Source organism: Cadophora gregata, assembly GCF_030347475.1.
Source record: "Cadophora gregata isolate MNR1 chromosome Unknown scaffold_5, whole genome shotgun sequence".
Lineage (NCBI taxonomy): Eukaryota > Fungi > Ascomycota > Leotiomycetes > Helotiales > Ploettnerulaceae > Cadophora > Cadophora gregata.
The window spans coordinates 1627088-1641772 of record NW_026695928.1 but is presented as its reverse complement, the minus strand read 5'-3'; the positions used below and the strand labels follow the sequence as shown (position 1 = coordinate 1641772).

Sequence of the window (14685 nt, the reverse complement as noted above, 5' to 3'; positions counted from 1 at the left end):
AACACAAGACATGCGAGTCTGCGAATTGCCGGGCTACCAACAAGCGGCCGAAAAGACGCAAATGGTGCTTAAGGTATGTTCTTGGGGTTACAATACGATACGATACGATACGATACGATACGATGCGATCCGTCAGCCAACATCTCCATCGGCGGAACGGAAAGAACGACGTGGCAGGAACTGTTACATCGAAGGCAGTGCAAAGCTGGGAGAGACTGACGAGGACTTGATTGCGCTGAGCCTTGGACTTCTTATCTCAGGAGTTAGAGCGGCTGAGGACCTATGGTAGCTCGGGTAGGTAATTTACTCCGGAAGAATCCTGTTCGATTGCATCTTAAGGTAGGCGTTTCGTTGCTAATAGAAACTGAAAGAACACGAAGACGAGCCAAAGCACGGCAGCAAGGCTTGACGTTGCTGAGACACTAAGGTAGCTGGCGTTCTCGCAAGTCCGGTCTGAATGTCTCGGAGGTGTTCAGCCCATACCACCGGCCGGCAACTCAGGCAGGGCAGGGCAGGGCAGGGCAGATCACTGTCCTTTACAATCTCCTCCTTTTCTTCTCCTCAACACCATCTGACAGGTTCAAGCGACGTCACCTTCCAATCTTGCTCCTTTTCACCGAATGCTGCTACGATGTCGTCAAGAAAAGCTCAGTGGACTGTGTGAGGCTCGTGATACGGACATGCGAGAATCTCACAGGGAAGCCCTGTTCAACTTCCATTCCTCCCAATGATTTAGGTTTGCCTTCCAAATCTACCTCCAACATCCCTATAGCTTGGCGCTGGTAAGTTCAGCGACTTCTCTTTGAGCTTTCCTGTCCCCCTTCTTTGGGCTTCAAGAGAATGTAAAGAGTTTTCCCAAGCTTTCTTTAAATACTTGACTCGTTTTTAACCCTGAATCCTTACGCCAAATATCCAAAATTTCAAGTCATCCTTTTTAGCAGATCGTACCAAGCTGGACTGCTGGGTCTCAAACAGAATGAGGACCCTTTCCTATCTAGGCAGCTGGATATTTGCTCCGATGTCATCTTCTTATTTCTCCTATTGTTCTCTGTCTACCGGAGGGACAAGACAGGAGTCTGGTGTCAACCTATATTGGCATTTTCTGCCCCTCATAGCACATCCATGTTATGCCACCATTCGGGCAGGATTTACTTCCTTTCCATTGTCTAGCTGCCGCTCCAGACCTTTGTCACTGCGGCATTTTCACCATTTCGTCTCCATGCGACGATAACTTCTTCTTGGCAGGTAAGCAATGGCCAAGATCGGCATCAATACAAGCAGGGTTTGTGAGTTGACCGGGACAGAGCATCGCACAAACGCCAAGAGCGGGGGATACCCAGAAAAGTGAAAGTCCAGTTTCTGTGATGGTGCGACTCCAACAGGTCGGCAAGATTTGACTTTTAACGCTTGTTTATTCTCTATATCTGAGCTTGGCGAGACTTCAATGGTATACGCGTTGCCAAGATCAGCAGCAAGACTTTGCGAGCATACAGACGAGGCTCCCTGGCAAGATGTCAAAAATATTTAAGATTACACTCAAGATCGGGATGAGATTAGCTTTCGTGAAGCCTTGGAACTTGTTCAAGACGTGAGTATAAGTTCTGTTACTGCCGCTGTCATCCAAGTGTTTTTGAGCTGTAGTGGTTTAAGCAACATTCAGTATTGACAATCTAATCATGTTTTCTTTATTGGTCATTATCGCTGCTATCCCCAGCATAACTGCTTGCCCGCAACATGGCCTCGCTGCTCGTGGTCAGAGTCTCAATAAAAGGGCTGGTGGGGAGCAAGACTGGAGTTATGAAGCGTCTTACGATTGGGGCATGATCAACGAGAGTATGCACTCCACCATCTAAAGTCATGCAGTCACTGACAAGACCTAGACTACACCCTTTGCCAAACAGGCACTCAACAATCTCCCATCCAGTTGATGATCACTCAAGGCCTTTCCACAAGCCACAGCCCCAACTTCGACACAGTTTCTTACTCCGCCGTCCCTGGCTCTCTGTCAAATTGGGGATATGGACCAGCTTTCACCACCTCCTCCAACTCCAGTCTCACCAGCCGGCCAGCAATGAGCTACGACAACACGACACTTTATCTTAAAGGACTTCACATCCACTCTCCGGCCGATCATTCCGTGCAAGGTGATCGCTCGAAGGCAGAGCTGCATCTCGTTCATGCCGATGCATCTGGCAAAGAGCGCGGTGTCATTGCTATTCGTATCGACCCTGGCAACGTAGACTCGGTCTTCTTCTCCCAGATGCTCGGTCAGATTGGCAACAGCACTGTCCGGCCTACCAAAAACCCCATCCCAAGCTTCAACTCCCAGGAGACAATACCAATGAATCTTGATATCTTGGAAGCTATCCGAGAAGTCAACATGTTCAATGATTTCTGGACATATGAGGGTAGCTTGACGAGCCCGCCTTGTACCGAAGGTATAAGGTGGTGGGTGGCTAGAACCACGTTGTACGTCAGCATTGAGCAGATGCAGGCGATCTTGGCTGTTAGTACCTTTTCGGCGAGGGTCGAGCAGGAGGTTTGGATGCATGGCATCAATAGGTAAAGTGGAGCTGGCAAAAAGAGACGTTGTCAAATGGAGAAAGATTACAATCTTGTATTTAGCTATTTCACGTGTAGTATTTGTATGTATCAGCAAGCACAAATTGATCAGAATATTCTCACTGCAAACTGATTTGTATTCAACACAAAGATGACCCGAGGAGCTGTTGACAAACGAACCCAACATAAATAAACAAAACAGAGAGAGTTACTGGGCTTGTCATATTGGCGAAATGCGGGTGTGAAGAAGTGATGGCGGCAAAGGTAACAGGGCAGTTCGCTCCTTGAGCGCTTGGCTCGCCTGCCAGACCACAACCCCTTCCTGCTTCTCGATACTTAGAGAGACTACAAACGAGTATCAAGATATTGTGATGATTAGAAGCTCAAGGTCATGGCCATTGAGCAAGGGAGTTACAGAGAAGATGTGTTCAGTGGCACGAAAGTCTCGAATATCATGCGAAGAGAAGTAGAGTGCTATGCCAAGCCCTGTTGCTGGTTAAGAAAGGCCTTGATTCAGAGGTTCTTCAACAAAAGCTCTACCTTCTAGTATGAAAAACCTTCTCTAATGCATCCTGGTAACGCCTGTTCAAACTCTAATTCCAGTTGCGTGCCGTCATTACCATTTCAAATGCATGCCTCTGTCAGCCTTGTGCCCCTGCAGAGCCTGGAGGAGGCAGCGCTTCAGGTCCGAAGGACATTGGAAGTAACTGTCTAGTATTAATAACTGTTTGCAAAACCAATTAGAGATAACGTACCTGTTCCAGTCTCATGACCACATATGCTCCATCCTTATCAAACATGAGTATTGGTATATCCAGCTCGCAAAACTCGCGGATACTGCAGATGTCTAATTAGCCCCTTGTTCAATTTATTAACCCCTCCAAGGCCCTCATTTCCCAATCACCACGCCAGGTCCCAGCCTTGAATACACTTCCTTAAGAAACACAACAGAGATGGCAGGACTCACAACTGTCTACACATCCCACACGGACTCGCAGGAGGAGAGATGTCCGTCGCAACAGCCACAGCCTTGAACTTCTTGTGCCCCTCCGTCACAGCCTTACCAAACGCGACGCGCTCCGCACAAGTCCCTACAGGATACGAGGCATTTTCGACGTTCGCACCATCGATATATTGGTCGTCAAGTGTAAGGATCGAAGCTCCGACGCGAAATCGCGAGTAGGGACAATACGCCTTGGCTTTGGAGGCGGCGCATCGTTTGTGGAGGCTGTGGAATTGGCCGCTGGTGAGGTTGTAGGTCGTGCAAGTTTGGGAGACGTGAGTCTCGTTACTGGAGAAGAAGAGCTCGGGGGCTGGAGGTGACATTGTGGCAGATATGAGAAAGGTTAAGAGAAAGAGAATGTGGAGAAAGGAAAAGAGATGGTTCGTGATGGAGGAGTTGGATTGTGAATTTGGTACGAAACCTCGGCCGATTCCGACAAAGCCAGTTTAGGAAGGAAGGACGTTTTATCGTCAACAAGATTTCACACGTCGAGGTAAAATCGAAGAGGCAAAGATGAACAACGACATATAATTTCTGACTAGGATGCAGTTCCAGCGTTTCCTTTTTGTTTTCCTTGTTTTGTGAGATGGAGGCCTAGTCCCGTCAAAGTTCAAACAAAGTCTGGAACACAGCAAAGAACTCCGAGATGGACAAGCAATTTATATCGAACATCATGAATATTTTTAAATACCCAGCTACTCTTATATTGGCACTGTCAAAGGATTCATCACACTAGCTCCACCATCGACCACGATATTGGCACCTGTCACGTAGCTGCTAAACCCAGAAGCAAGGAAACCAGCTACACGACCAACCTCGATAGGCAGACCTGCTCGTTCCAGTCCGATGTCCTTCTTTTGTGCCTATCCAACGTCAGTCCCTGAGATAGCCTGCACCAAATTCAAGTTCAAGAGGAAGGCCCTTGAGGAAATACTCACCTCCTTGGATTGTAAGAATGAAGGCGGAAATTGGGCATTCATGCCTCTCATATCGAACTTCTGCTTGTAAGCAACTTCTCTGGTTTGGATATTGACGGGGGACCTTACGTTCTTCAAGTCAACACCAACATCTATCTGGCCCGGCGAGATGCAATTAATTCTCACTCCAGTTCCTGAACCAGATCAGCAGCACCTATGACAGTTTCGGCTCAACATACCCTTCAATACAGCAACTCCCGCCCTCACAACTCCCAATGCAGCATGCGAGCTCATAGTATAACATGGTCCCCAGCATCCACCGTACGTGCTAGCCACGCTGCTCACGACGATTATACTACCATATTCCCTCTCCTTTGGTGCTGCATTAGGATATGCCTGTTTCGGCGTTGTCTTAGCCATAGCTGGTGGTCCGTATTTCAGCGCAAAGAAGGGTGCCATTGAATTGGCCTCGAAGCATTTTTGGAGATCTGCAGGCGTTGTAGCCTCGAGTGAAGGAGGGCCGAGGAGTCCAGATGAACAAACCCAGACATCCAGTCTTCCCCAGGAATTCAGCACATCGTCAATGAGGCCCAGTGTCTCTTCTTCTTTGGCAACATTGAATGGATAGCCGATAATCTTGGTATTGGGGCTATCCGCGGCGACAGCTTGGATGAGTGATGTATAGTCTGAGCTGTTGCCTTTGTCGCAGGCTGGTAGATCGTGAGCCAAAGCTTGAAAGGTGTACTGGTACTGTAAACATACCATAGATACAAGCTGCACCGTGGACTATGTCAAGTCAGTGTCCATTGCACTCAAGTCCGCGATGTCACAATCGAGATCAGCATTAAAGGCTCCCAAGGTCTCTATCATTTCCCATTGCTTCCGTCTCTAATTAAAATCCAGAAAGTTCCACGTCTACATTGTACGGATAACCAAACCCCGTTACACTTGCAGAATTGACCCCTTCAATTTCACGAAGCCTCCAAATCCAAACGAGCTCACAAGTAAAGTAAAAGCATAAACATACCAGCCAGCTCTCTGATGATCGCCTGTCCGACAGGCTGCTGCGCGCCGGTAACAACACATACAAACCCGTAAAGCTTCCCATCCGCACGATAAGGACTGAAATGCTCCGAATCCATCACAGAATTCGTCGTAACTCCAGTATCAGACATCTCTCCGGCCCAGTCTCCAAACGTCGAATTACAACCCGCCCAACAGAGCTGTAAATGGGCGAAACGAGGAGAAATTGAAATACGAGAAAGACAATGAAAAGGGCTCCGATGACCCGAAAGACCTCGAGAGGGAGAGAGAACAGAAGGAAGAAGCAGGCCGTTATCACAGCTCGAATCAAAAATATCGCGATAAGAGCTCCCCCCCTCCCCTCCACGGCACGGAGATCTGCAACAGAGTCGTTCGTCCCCCGCGGAGCAGGGAACAGCTGCCTGATTATTCGATTTGTCACCCAATCATGGGTGTTGAATTAGTTGACAAGCCACCTGGTGTGCTTGCACGCTAAATGCTTTTTTGGCGGGGACAGGAGAGTGGTGCTTCTCCGAGGCGGCGTGCGTGGCGAATTGGCGATAAGAAACACATGATGGCGGGGTAAAGTTCCAGCATGTCAAGAATTGTAGAGAGGGATGAGTAGATGCCTCTATTATGGAAGCTTGCCAAATTGGTCTGTCTGGATGCATTGACGCAGAAACGTCCTATCTATGGCTTTCATGTCTTTGACCTGGAGGTGTTTTTACAGTACAGAAACAATGCCTCGCTTCGCTTAGCACCAGCATTGATAAACAATAGCGTTGCGCGGAAGCTCGGCATAAGAGGGCATGGCACGATGCTGGAATTTCAAAGGGTCTCAAAGCACGACTGCATCTATGGCACGCAGGCGTGAACTGTAGTACAGTGCGTAAAAAAAAGTAATCAATTGTTACGTTTTCCTCGGTATAGGCGACAAAGTAAGTGTCAGTGCCGCAGACTCTAAATTGAGCATTGTCGCGTCACGCGCCATCTCTGAGATCAGAAAGGTCGAGACTTCTAGGTACTGGCTAAGCTCTGCATCGCGTAAAAAAAAGACGGTATCGCAAGCAAACAGATTCGTAAAATCGGAGTGGAGGATTTCAGAGAAAAGTTGTCCCAGCACTCAGTACGGCCATATCTTCTCATATAAAGCTTTTTGCTGCTCATATTCACCCATATCCAATAACATCTTCTTAAGGTGTATATTCACGGCGTGAGCTCGTTCGTAGTCACTGCGTAGAACCATACCACCGACCGAGATCAGGTTCTGATCTTGAAGTAAGTGTAGCACGGTTCCAAGCTCTTCTAGTAGCTCCATTTCTTCGTTGTGGAGCCACAATTCTTGATCGGTAAAGCTTATCGGACATGGTATTGAGTCAGGATTGATATCTTTCCAGTGAGCCGCAATAGTTATCAGCGCATGCCGAAAGGAAAATACATCATTCCGACTCCATGCACCAGAAACCAGGGAAACAGCTTGCAAAGTCGACTTGTGGAGGTGGTTGATTGCAGCCCAGCGGAGAGGGTTTTTGGAACGGGTGAGGTCCTGATAGCGACTGAGAATTTCATCATTCTCAACTGAGCCATTTGCTCTCTTTATCCCATCCGACGTCGATTCTGGTATGCTCTTGTATCCACCAGGAGGAGGAAGCATGGCTGGAACCTTGTACTGCAAAAGTATTCCGGACACCGCGGTCGATTGCCAATCAATAATATTAGTGATCTTCTTCGTATCTGGGTCAACAAATATGTTGTCCAGGTGGAGATCCTGGAGGAAAAGCGTTTTGGAATGCAACTCCTCAGGGAAAATGTGGGTTAAGTGGGGAACGAGGATGAGATATCGTTCTAGAAGTGAAACGTATTCCTCCGGTAGTTCGGGCGTGTCTACAGGACGACAATAATTCATCTGTGGCGTTGCAAAGGTCCTGGTCCATTGTATCTCGTTCAGGCCCATAGCCAGCATGTAGTCGACAGTATTTTGCCCTACCAAGTTAGTTGTTTACCAGGTCAAATAAACATGCCGAACATACAGGGACCTCGCTGTAAAGCCATTGTTGCCCGTTGCCCTTCCCAAAGTACTGGTTGACTCAAGGGTCCAAGGGCAAATTTTGCGATATGTAATGGGTCGAATTCTTTCGAAGGATTGCCATTGGAATTGTACGTAGCTTCAAGGCTTGGAGCGCGCAGGCCTTTTCTTTCCAGATCGTCCTTGTAATATATGCAACCATGGCTATGGAACGACACGGATGCAAGCTTTGCCTCCAAATCCACAAGCTCTGTCACAACATCTAGTTGTGACTCTCGAGACCAATAGCGCCACAAGTTACCTAAAGGCTTGCCTCTAGCTTTCTCCTCTATGATATATTCGACGCCTACTGGATTGAGTGGATCCAAGGAGTATGTGTGTATACGGGGAACGGGAAAGTTCAAAACCTCCCGCACCTGCCGAATATACGTTGGACTTTGAATTAAATGCAGATCGGGCGAAGTCTACTCACAAAGTTTCGTGTAGCAACTTCAGATGCAGTTGTAAAGAATGCCGATCCAACATTTGGGTTAGGAATTTTCGCAAGAACCTCAACACCATTGTCCATCGTAATGAGAAATGCCTTGTTGAACTGGCCTTCTATGCACTTCAATACTTTTGTACCTATCATCGAACGAGCATCAGTAAACATGCGACCCCTCGTGCTTTGGATCGATAGCAAAAGTAAATTGAGAATAGAGGTCTTACAGGATCTAGCTCCACTACCAGCAGTCTTAATGGCCACATCTAGGAGTGCATCGAGGTTGAATCGACGATAGCGTATAGCAAGCTTCTCAGGCTCATCCGATCTAGGACGACATTGAGGTATTGTGGTGAGCTAGGGGGGGAACGCATGCGCACAGCCATCTGTATCGACGATATTGATACAGCTCCTCTTCTGTAATCCCTACTTCTGTTTTGAGTAAGCTACTGAATGCTACGCTCTTCCCAATTATTCGTATCAGAGTCTTACCTGAGCCATCTTCCATCGCCTGTCGGAGCGCTGGTGGTGGTGGTGGGGTGACAGACATCGTCCGGGTACATTGCTGGTGATAACGAGGAATGAAGGAATATCGAGGGGCTCGTAACACCAGGCCAGGTGCACGTTGTTTGTGTGAGTAGAACCGCATATTCATAGAAAACAAGTGTTGCGTTTATGAGATGATCGCATACTGTCTTTTGCAATTCCTACCATGCCTGGATGCTCCTGCCAGAATGCTCGGCTCGGAGTAAATCATCAGGGACCCAGGCCTTCCTCAGTACAGTAGCAGTGGCCGAGGCCTTACGAATACTTCGTTACCCCCCGGTACTGTAACCCAAAAGTCACTCGCCGCTGCCCACCATTTTCTTCGCCAAAGGTACCTAAGGTATCTAAACTACCTAAGGTTCCCCAAGTACAGTACTCCTGATTTGCCCTTGGATATTCCGCCAAACGAGTGATGAATGAACGGGTAGCCACGACAAAAGTCCTGGGCAAATTCGATATGAAGAAGACCTCTCGAGGAGTATTCAACCCTACGACTATCGTAACCGGTTTCAGCTTTCTACTAATGAACATCACTGTCGAAGGACTCGGCTTTTTCGCACCCACGATTATCAAGACAATTTATCCCCTGGACTTGCTCGTTTCGCAACAGCTCCATGCAGTACCGCCTTAATTGCACCTGATCGTTCTTGCGTTTTGATGCGCCAATTTATCCCATTAGAAACGGTTTTAATTTAGCTACGTCGACGACTATTCTCATCACTGCTCCCATGATGATGATCTGGATGAGGATCAACAACAAGCAGCGTTCGAAGGTGGATGCTGAAGCGGTGCTGCGTGGTCCCAGCCAGAAGGAGATTCGGGACCTTGACTTGAGCCATCCTGAGTTCAGATGGAAGTATACTTGTTGATTTAAAAGCAACCAAATGTCAAGCGAAGAAAGATGTCAAGCGAAGAAGACCATGAAAATCAGCAAGAGCGTTCAAGAATCTATCGATGTGCGCTTTTGCTGGTATACAAAACGGGTTTAATAATCATACGCCTAATCTATAATCACAAAATCGGGGCTTGTTCCCCGTCTACCGTATCCATCATACAAACATCCAGCCCCTATGTTCATTTCATACGCCGAATCGCGGGAGGATCAAACCTCTTCATCACTTTCGTCGCCCAGAAGCTCTCCCTCGTCATCGTCAACGACCGCATAATCACCTCTTCCTCTCGCAAAGCTATCCCGGGTCGTGAAGCGCGCAGGTCTGCTTCCACCAAAAGTCGTTCTGGCATCGCGCCACAGACTGGTTGCTAATGCTGCAGCTCCCGTAGCTACCATGACTATGGCTACGAGGACTAACTTCGGATATTTGACGTAGGGGGGCTCGAGATCCGATGCTGCGGCTAGATTGTTAGAACTTGAAATGCTCAGGGAGAAGTGAACAGGGGGGCCTTACATTGCTCGCCTAGTCTGATCTGCCCGAAGTTGCCCATGTTTGTCCACACCCACCAGCCGACACCTGCTGCGACACCAATGCATACAATGATGATAAAGAATATGCCGATCGCGGAAACTCCATGCTTCTTCTTAAACTGCTCTCCCTTACCAGGGCAAGGATGAGGGACACTTTTATCGAACTCTTTGCCTCCTACACAGGTAGAGAGCGGAATACGACGATAGCCGGTTGGATCGTCATATTCAATGCGACTCTCATCTTCCTTACAAATCAAGGAATGGTCGTAAGGAGTAAAGCCAGGTACAAGAGCACAAGAGCCATCAGTTTGTCGTTGATAATTGAAGTCACTAAAACAATGTTAGCTCATAAAAGCAGACTGTGCATAGTGAACATACCACTCGAAGTCTCTCCTGGTGCAAGAGCAATTCCTTTCGATGCTGTGAAGATGGGGAATCATTTGGCCATTGAAACACTTCTTCTCTGTCCTCTTTCGATGATATGATGAGACGTGACCAAACAAGCAATCATCCTCTTGAGACGGATGCTTTGGTGTCCATAGGTAATAATCGTCAGCCTCAACGTCGTTTTCGTTGAGCTTGCACTGGACGTCTGTAAGACCCGAGAAGTCGAGATTTTGAGCCACGAGTTTGTCACCATCATAACCCCAAAGCAAAAACTTCCGCGAGTTGTCACTGGGTACCGTTGTAAGATCGTCGATCTCGACCTCTTTCTCAGCGAATTGATATTCGATCCAGTTCTCACCTTCGTCCAATGAATAATACACCACCTTGGTGGCAACCTTTTCCCTCACGATGACAACGATAGATCCTTGATCGCCGAACTCCCACATGTACGAGCCTTTTTTGACAGATTTCCAGGTGACCCCTCCATCAGAGGTCATGAAGGTATCTGCATCTTTCATCGAAGACAGAGTCTCGCCCACATTCCCTGTGCCGAGCATTAAGCCAATGGCAGAAGCGGATGAGTAGGTATGGGATTTGTCGGCACGTTCAGTGTACCCATGGATATTCAGCGAACACTTCTCTAGGTTACTGTTGCTACAAGAGAATTTCTTGCCATCGGCATCTTTTGTGGGTGGTTTGAGATAAGCCCATTCAGCTCCATCGTTGTGGGTGATCATGGTCTTGAGCTTCTTCCCCTCCTTCTTGAAGTTTTTGGACTGGAAATTTGATACCACGTTCACCATTGCAACGCCCTCGATTCCAAACATTTTCTCGAAATCCACATAACCCGGGCCATCTCGGTCGACAGCGTTCAAACTTAGGACGTAAGAAGTTCCATTGGAGTTGCTCTTGATGATTGATCCATACTCATACCCTTTTTCATTGTTGACCGTAACATGCAGAAAAACGGAATGGGTAGAGCTGTCCAGCACTGTGTATCCTGTTTGATGTGGGACAGAAAAGCCATATGGGAATTGCGCATCAGCAAAAGTCAATCCATTGACGCTTGTGTCAACCTTCAGCGTCTCTGCTTTATCGTCCTTTGTTGCAACGACAATGAATTCAGACATTGTGGCAAAGTCAACTACATTTGTGAAATGGGTCACCGGTGGCTCATTGAAGAAGTCATCGCTAGAAACGAGTTTGTACGGATTGTCCGTATCATCTGCGCTCTCCTTTGACTTGACCTCACAGTAGATGAGTTTGTCTCTGCTCTTCTTGTCGATCTCAGGTTTGGGTCCGGGAACACGGTATCCGTTTTCGGGTTCTGCAATGAATTCGCACTTTCGGACGTAGCGCTGCAATGTCTTCCACTTATCATCACCACGATCGGTAGTGATAGAAGCCACTGCATGGCATTCTGGGCCATCGGGACAATCACCTCTCCTTCCAACCCAGATTATCCAATCCTTATTCTTGGGGTGGAAGCTCATGACCGGGATACGTTTAGTGTTCGGCTTATCAGGGGCTTGGAAGCTTCGTATGTTCTTGCCACGGTCTGTCGAATAGTAGACCTTCTCAGAGTCTGTTATGAAGAAAACCATGTCGTTGAAATACGAGTGGGGGATGATGGCCAGGATTGTCTCGTCTTTGAACATTTGTTCCCAGTTCTTGCCATGGTCTTGGGAAATATAAACCCCCGCATCCGTTTGCATGAGGACAGTCTCGTCTGTTCCTTGACTGACACCCGTACGTTCGAGGTAGATCTTGCTGTGGAAGAATTTCCCATCAAAACTCTTCTGAGCACCATCTGGCTTACCAGACGCTGGCGCCCCCACGGCATCGACGCACTTTCTGTCAACCGGATCGTCCTTTTGCTTTCCTTCGGCACGCTTGCAATCATTGCCTGGGATGAGTCGCCAACCGGAAGAGCCTTTGAAGGTGTCTTCTGGTCCGAAAGCCTTGCATGCACCCTCTGGCAGGATCAAATCACCAGCCTTCTCGCACTCTTTTCGGTCAGCACTGCGAACGAAATTGTAATCGCACTCAAAATCGGCATCGGCACATTCACACTGCTCAGAGTGGACCTCCGGATCGACAAATTCCTTCTTGACGAAGCAATCAGCATCCGCCTTCCGTCTGCTGTACCATTGCTTATGGCCCATAAGACAGGTTGGTTTGCCATCTGAGTCAACTCTGGCATACCATTTTTCCATGTCCCCCTCTTTACACTGCGATTCTTGCATATCATCAAAATCTAGGACCATGAGAAATGCCGCTGCCCCTGTCCTTTCTTCGTCGATCGCTTCAAGCAGAAATTTCAAAGTCGTCGAGTCTTGTAGTGTAGTGAGTTGAACTGGACGGACCTTCTCAGGAAGATCTGCCTTTCCCCATGATTTCCCATGGTCTAGTGAAAACCTGATCTCGTTGTGAAAACCTTCCTTCATCGCTACAAGAATGGAACCTTGGTCCCCAAATTCATACTTGTGAGGACCATCCAAGGCTTTTCGCCATGTCAATCCAGCATCATCTGAAACATACAAATTTCCTTCGCCATAGTCCTTCAGATATGTGCCAGTGTTGCCAACGCCCATCAGCAAACCAGGAGCGGGACTGGAGAACACTCTTCCGGAATTTGAAAGCTCCGTGACGGAATGGAGGTGGAGGTCTTCCTTATCCACGGTTAAGGATTCCCAAGTCCTGCCGTCGTCGAAACTGATCTTGGACTTGATCTTCTTTCCGTTGGTCTTGCCACTGTCAACATCTTCCCAGTTGTCTACGACGTTGTACAGTATGATACCTTGAACACCGTAAACCTTTTCAAAATCCACATACCCATCGGCGCCTCTGTTCGTGTGTTCGAGGTTCCGGGCGTAGAAAGTTCCGTTTGAGTTACTACTGAAGAAGACGCCCGTTGGGTTTGTCTCCCGACCAGTCATAACATCAATTTGAATGCTATAGTTTGTCCCTTCCAGCAGAGTATATGCCTCCTCCGTAATTTTGTGATCGTGTGGAAAGATAGCTCTATGCCACTTCACTGTATCATCCGAAATATAAAGTGCCATCTCGTCTGTCTTGTCTGCTACAGCCGCGACCACCAAATATGGATGAGAAATAGCCATGTTCACAATCCCTTGTACTGTCCTGCCAGACTCCAGCTCGGGCTCGAATTCCTGAACTGTGCCGCCGCTCGACTCGAAGAAGTTATCCGAAACTAGCAGTCGATAGTCTTTTCTCCAAAGAGAAAATCGGCCTTTCACCACGCAAAGTATTCTATTATTATCCAAATCTTTTTGCCCAGTCGTAAATTGTTCAGTGGATTTGGCCCAATGACAGCCAGAGGTGTCGATTCGCAGCGTTTTTGGGGGTTTGGCAAAATTGTCCAAGGTGTACATCGTCTATGGCTAGTAAGCGACAGTAACAGATGGATTTGACAATTCTTACCAACTCCGAGCAGAAAATGCCTGTGCATTCCATAGCATTGAAGATTATTCTATCTGGATCTCCAGCATGGTATGTGAGAGCCGCGTTGAAGATCGTAGCCAGCTCATCTGCTTCAAACTTCTCCCACGTCTTGCCCTGATCACTGGTCTTGTAGTGTGTCTTTTCCACTGTAATGATATATGCTCGTTTCTTGTCGAAGGGATGCATTGAGATCTCCAGCATCTTCCCTTTCCCTTCATCTATCTTGTCCCAGGTTGCACCTGCATCTGTCGAGCGGTAGACATCATTGTTCTGGTTGTCCTCGAACAGCAGAACGTCCGAGTCTTCGAAATAGTTCACATTATGGGGAATGAAGTCGAACTTTTTGCTCTTGACAGATGGCTTCTCCTTTTTCGCCCAGGCACCGGTACATAGCAGTGTCGTGAATAGGAGGCTCGACCAGCCTGCGGCAGTGTGTAGCCTCATGATCGCGAGTTGATGGATTGGAGGCGCATCAAGATGTGTGACTGCTCATCAAGTCGCCCTTGATGATGAGATTTGTGAGGTATGAAGAGAACCAACAATGGATTCAAGGTTCGGGATTCGTGGTCTTTGCAGGTGGTGTACTGTGTATCCCGGAGCTCACAGAGGCTTGGCAAGAGCTGATGAAACTCCAGCAGCCACACATTGGGCAGCTCGCGTAGCTGATGACGAAACACTGAGCTCTGCTATTGAAGGCGGACGGGCTTGAGGTATTGATTCAATCGATAAACAGGTGCTTTGGAGGAAGTTCTTCTTGGTAATAATTTTTTATATCTTGGTGAATCAATACTTTCCATGTATCACTTTTGCGCTTGTTGCAAAGTCCATCTATTAATGGTAGTAGTCCTACGC

At 47.8% G+C, this 14685-nt stretch overlaps 5 protein-coding genes across 5 annotated transcripts; 1 reads left to right on the top strand and 4 right to left on the bottom strand.

Moving 5' to 3' along the window:
* Positions 1-1676: 1676 nt before the first annotated feature.
* On the top strand, positions 1677-2566 carry ONS95_011307 (uncharacterized protein; the record flags this gene model as incomplete). The annotated part of the gene is made up of 2 exons (XM_058504911.1): positions 1677-1833; positions 1881-2566. The coding sequence occupies 2 exons, from the start codon at positions 1677-1679 to the stop codon at positions 2564-2566; spliced, it is 843 nt and encodes a 280-aa protein (XP_058359467.1).
* A 637-nt stretch (positions 2567-3203) lies between these two features.
* ONS95_011306 (uncharacterized protein) lies at positions 3204-3888 on the bottom strand (the record flags this gene model as incomplete). The annotated part of the gene is made up of 3 exons (XM_058504910.1): positions 3204-3269; positions 3318-3399; positions 3530-3888. The coding sequence occupies 3 exons, from the start codon at positions 3886-3888 to the stop codon at positions 3204-3206; spliced, it is 507 nt and encodes a 168-aa protein (XP_058359466.1).
* A 378-nt stretch (positions 3889-4266) lies between these two features.
* On the bottom strand, positions 4267-5657 carry ONS95_011305 (uncharacterized protein; the record flags this gene model as incomplete). The annotated part of the gene is made up of 6 exons (XM_058504909.1): positions 4267-4428; positions 4504-4560; positions 4612-4676; positions 4722-5192; positions 5245-5268; positions 5510-5657. The coding sequence occupies 6 exons, from the start codon at positions 5655-5657 to the stop codon at positions 4267-4269; spliced, it is 927 nt and encodes a 308-aa protein (XP_058359465.1).
* Positions 5658-6628: 971 nt separating this feature from the next.
* Positions 6629-8562, bottom strand: AIM9_5 (Phosphotransferase enzyme; the record flags this gene model as incomplete). The annotated part of the gene is made up of 6 exons (XM_058504908.1): positions 6629-7488; positions 7536-7947; positions 8004-8155; positions 8240-8340; positions 8393-8444; positions 8505-8562. 6 exons carry the CDS (start codon positions 8560-8562, stop codon positions 6629-6631), a joined length of 1635 nt encoding a protein of 544 aa, XP_058359464.1.
* A 1098-nt stretch (positions 8563-9660) lies between these two features.
* VPS10 (vacuolar protein sorting/targeting protein PEP1) lies at positions 9661-14277 on the bottom strand (the record flags this gene model as incomplete). The annotated part of the gene is made up of 4 exons (XM_058504907.1): positions 9661-9905; positions 9965-10311; positions 10360-13766; positions 13813-14277. 4 exons carry the CDS (start codon positions 14275-14277, stop codon positions 9661-9663), a joined length of 4464 nt encoding a protein of 1487 aa, XP_058359463.1.
* Between the last annotated feature and the right edge of the window lie 408 nt (positions 14278-14685).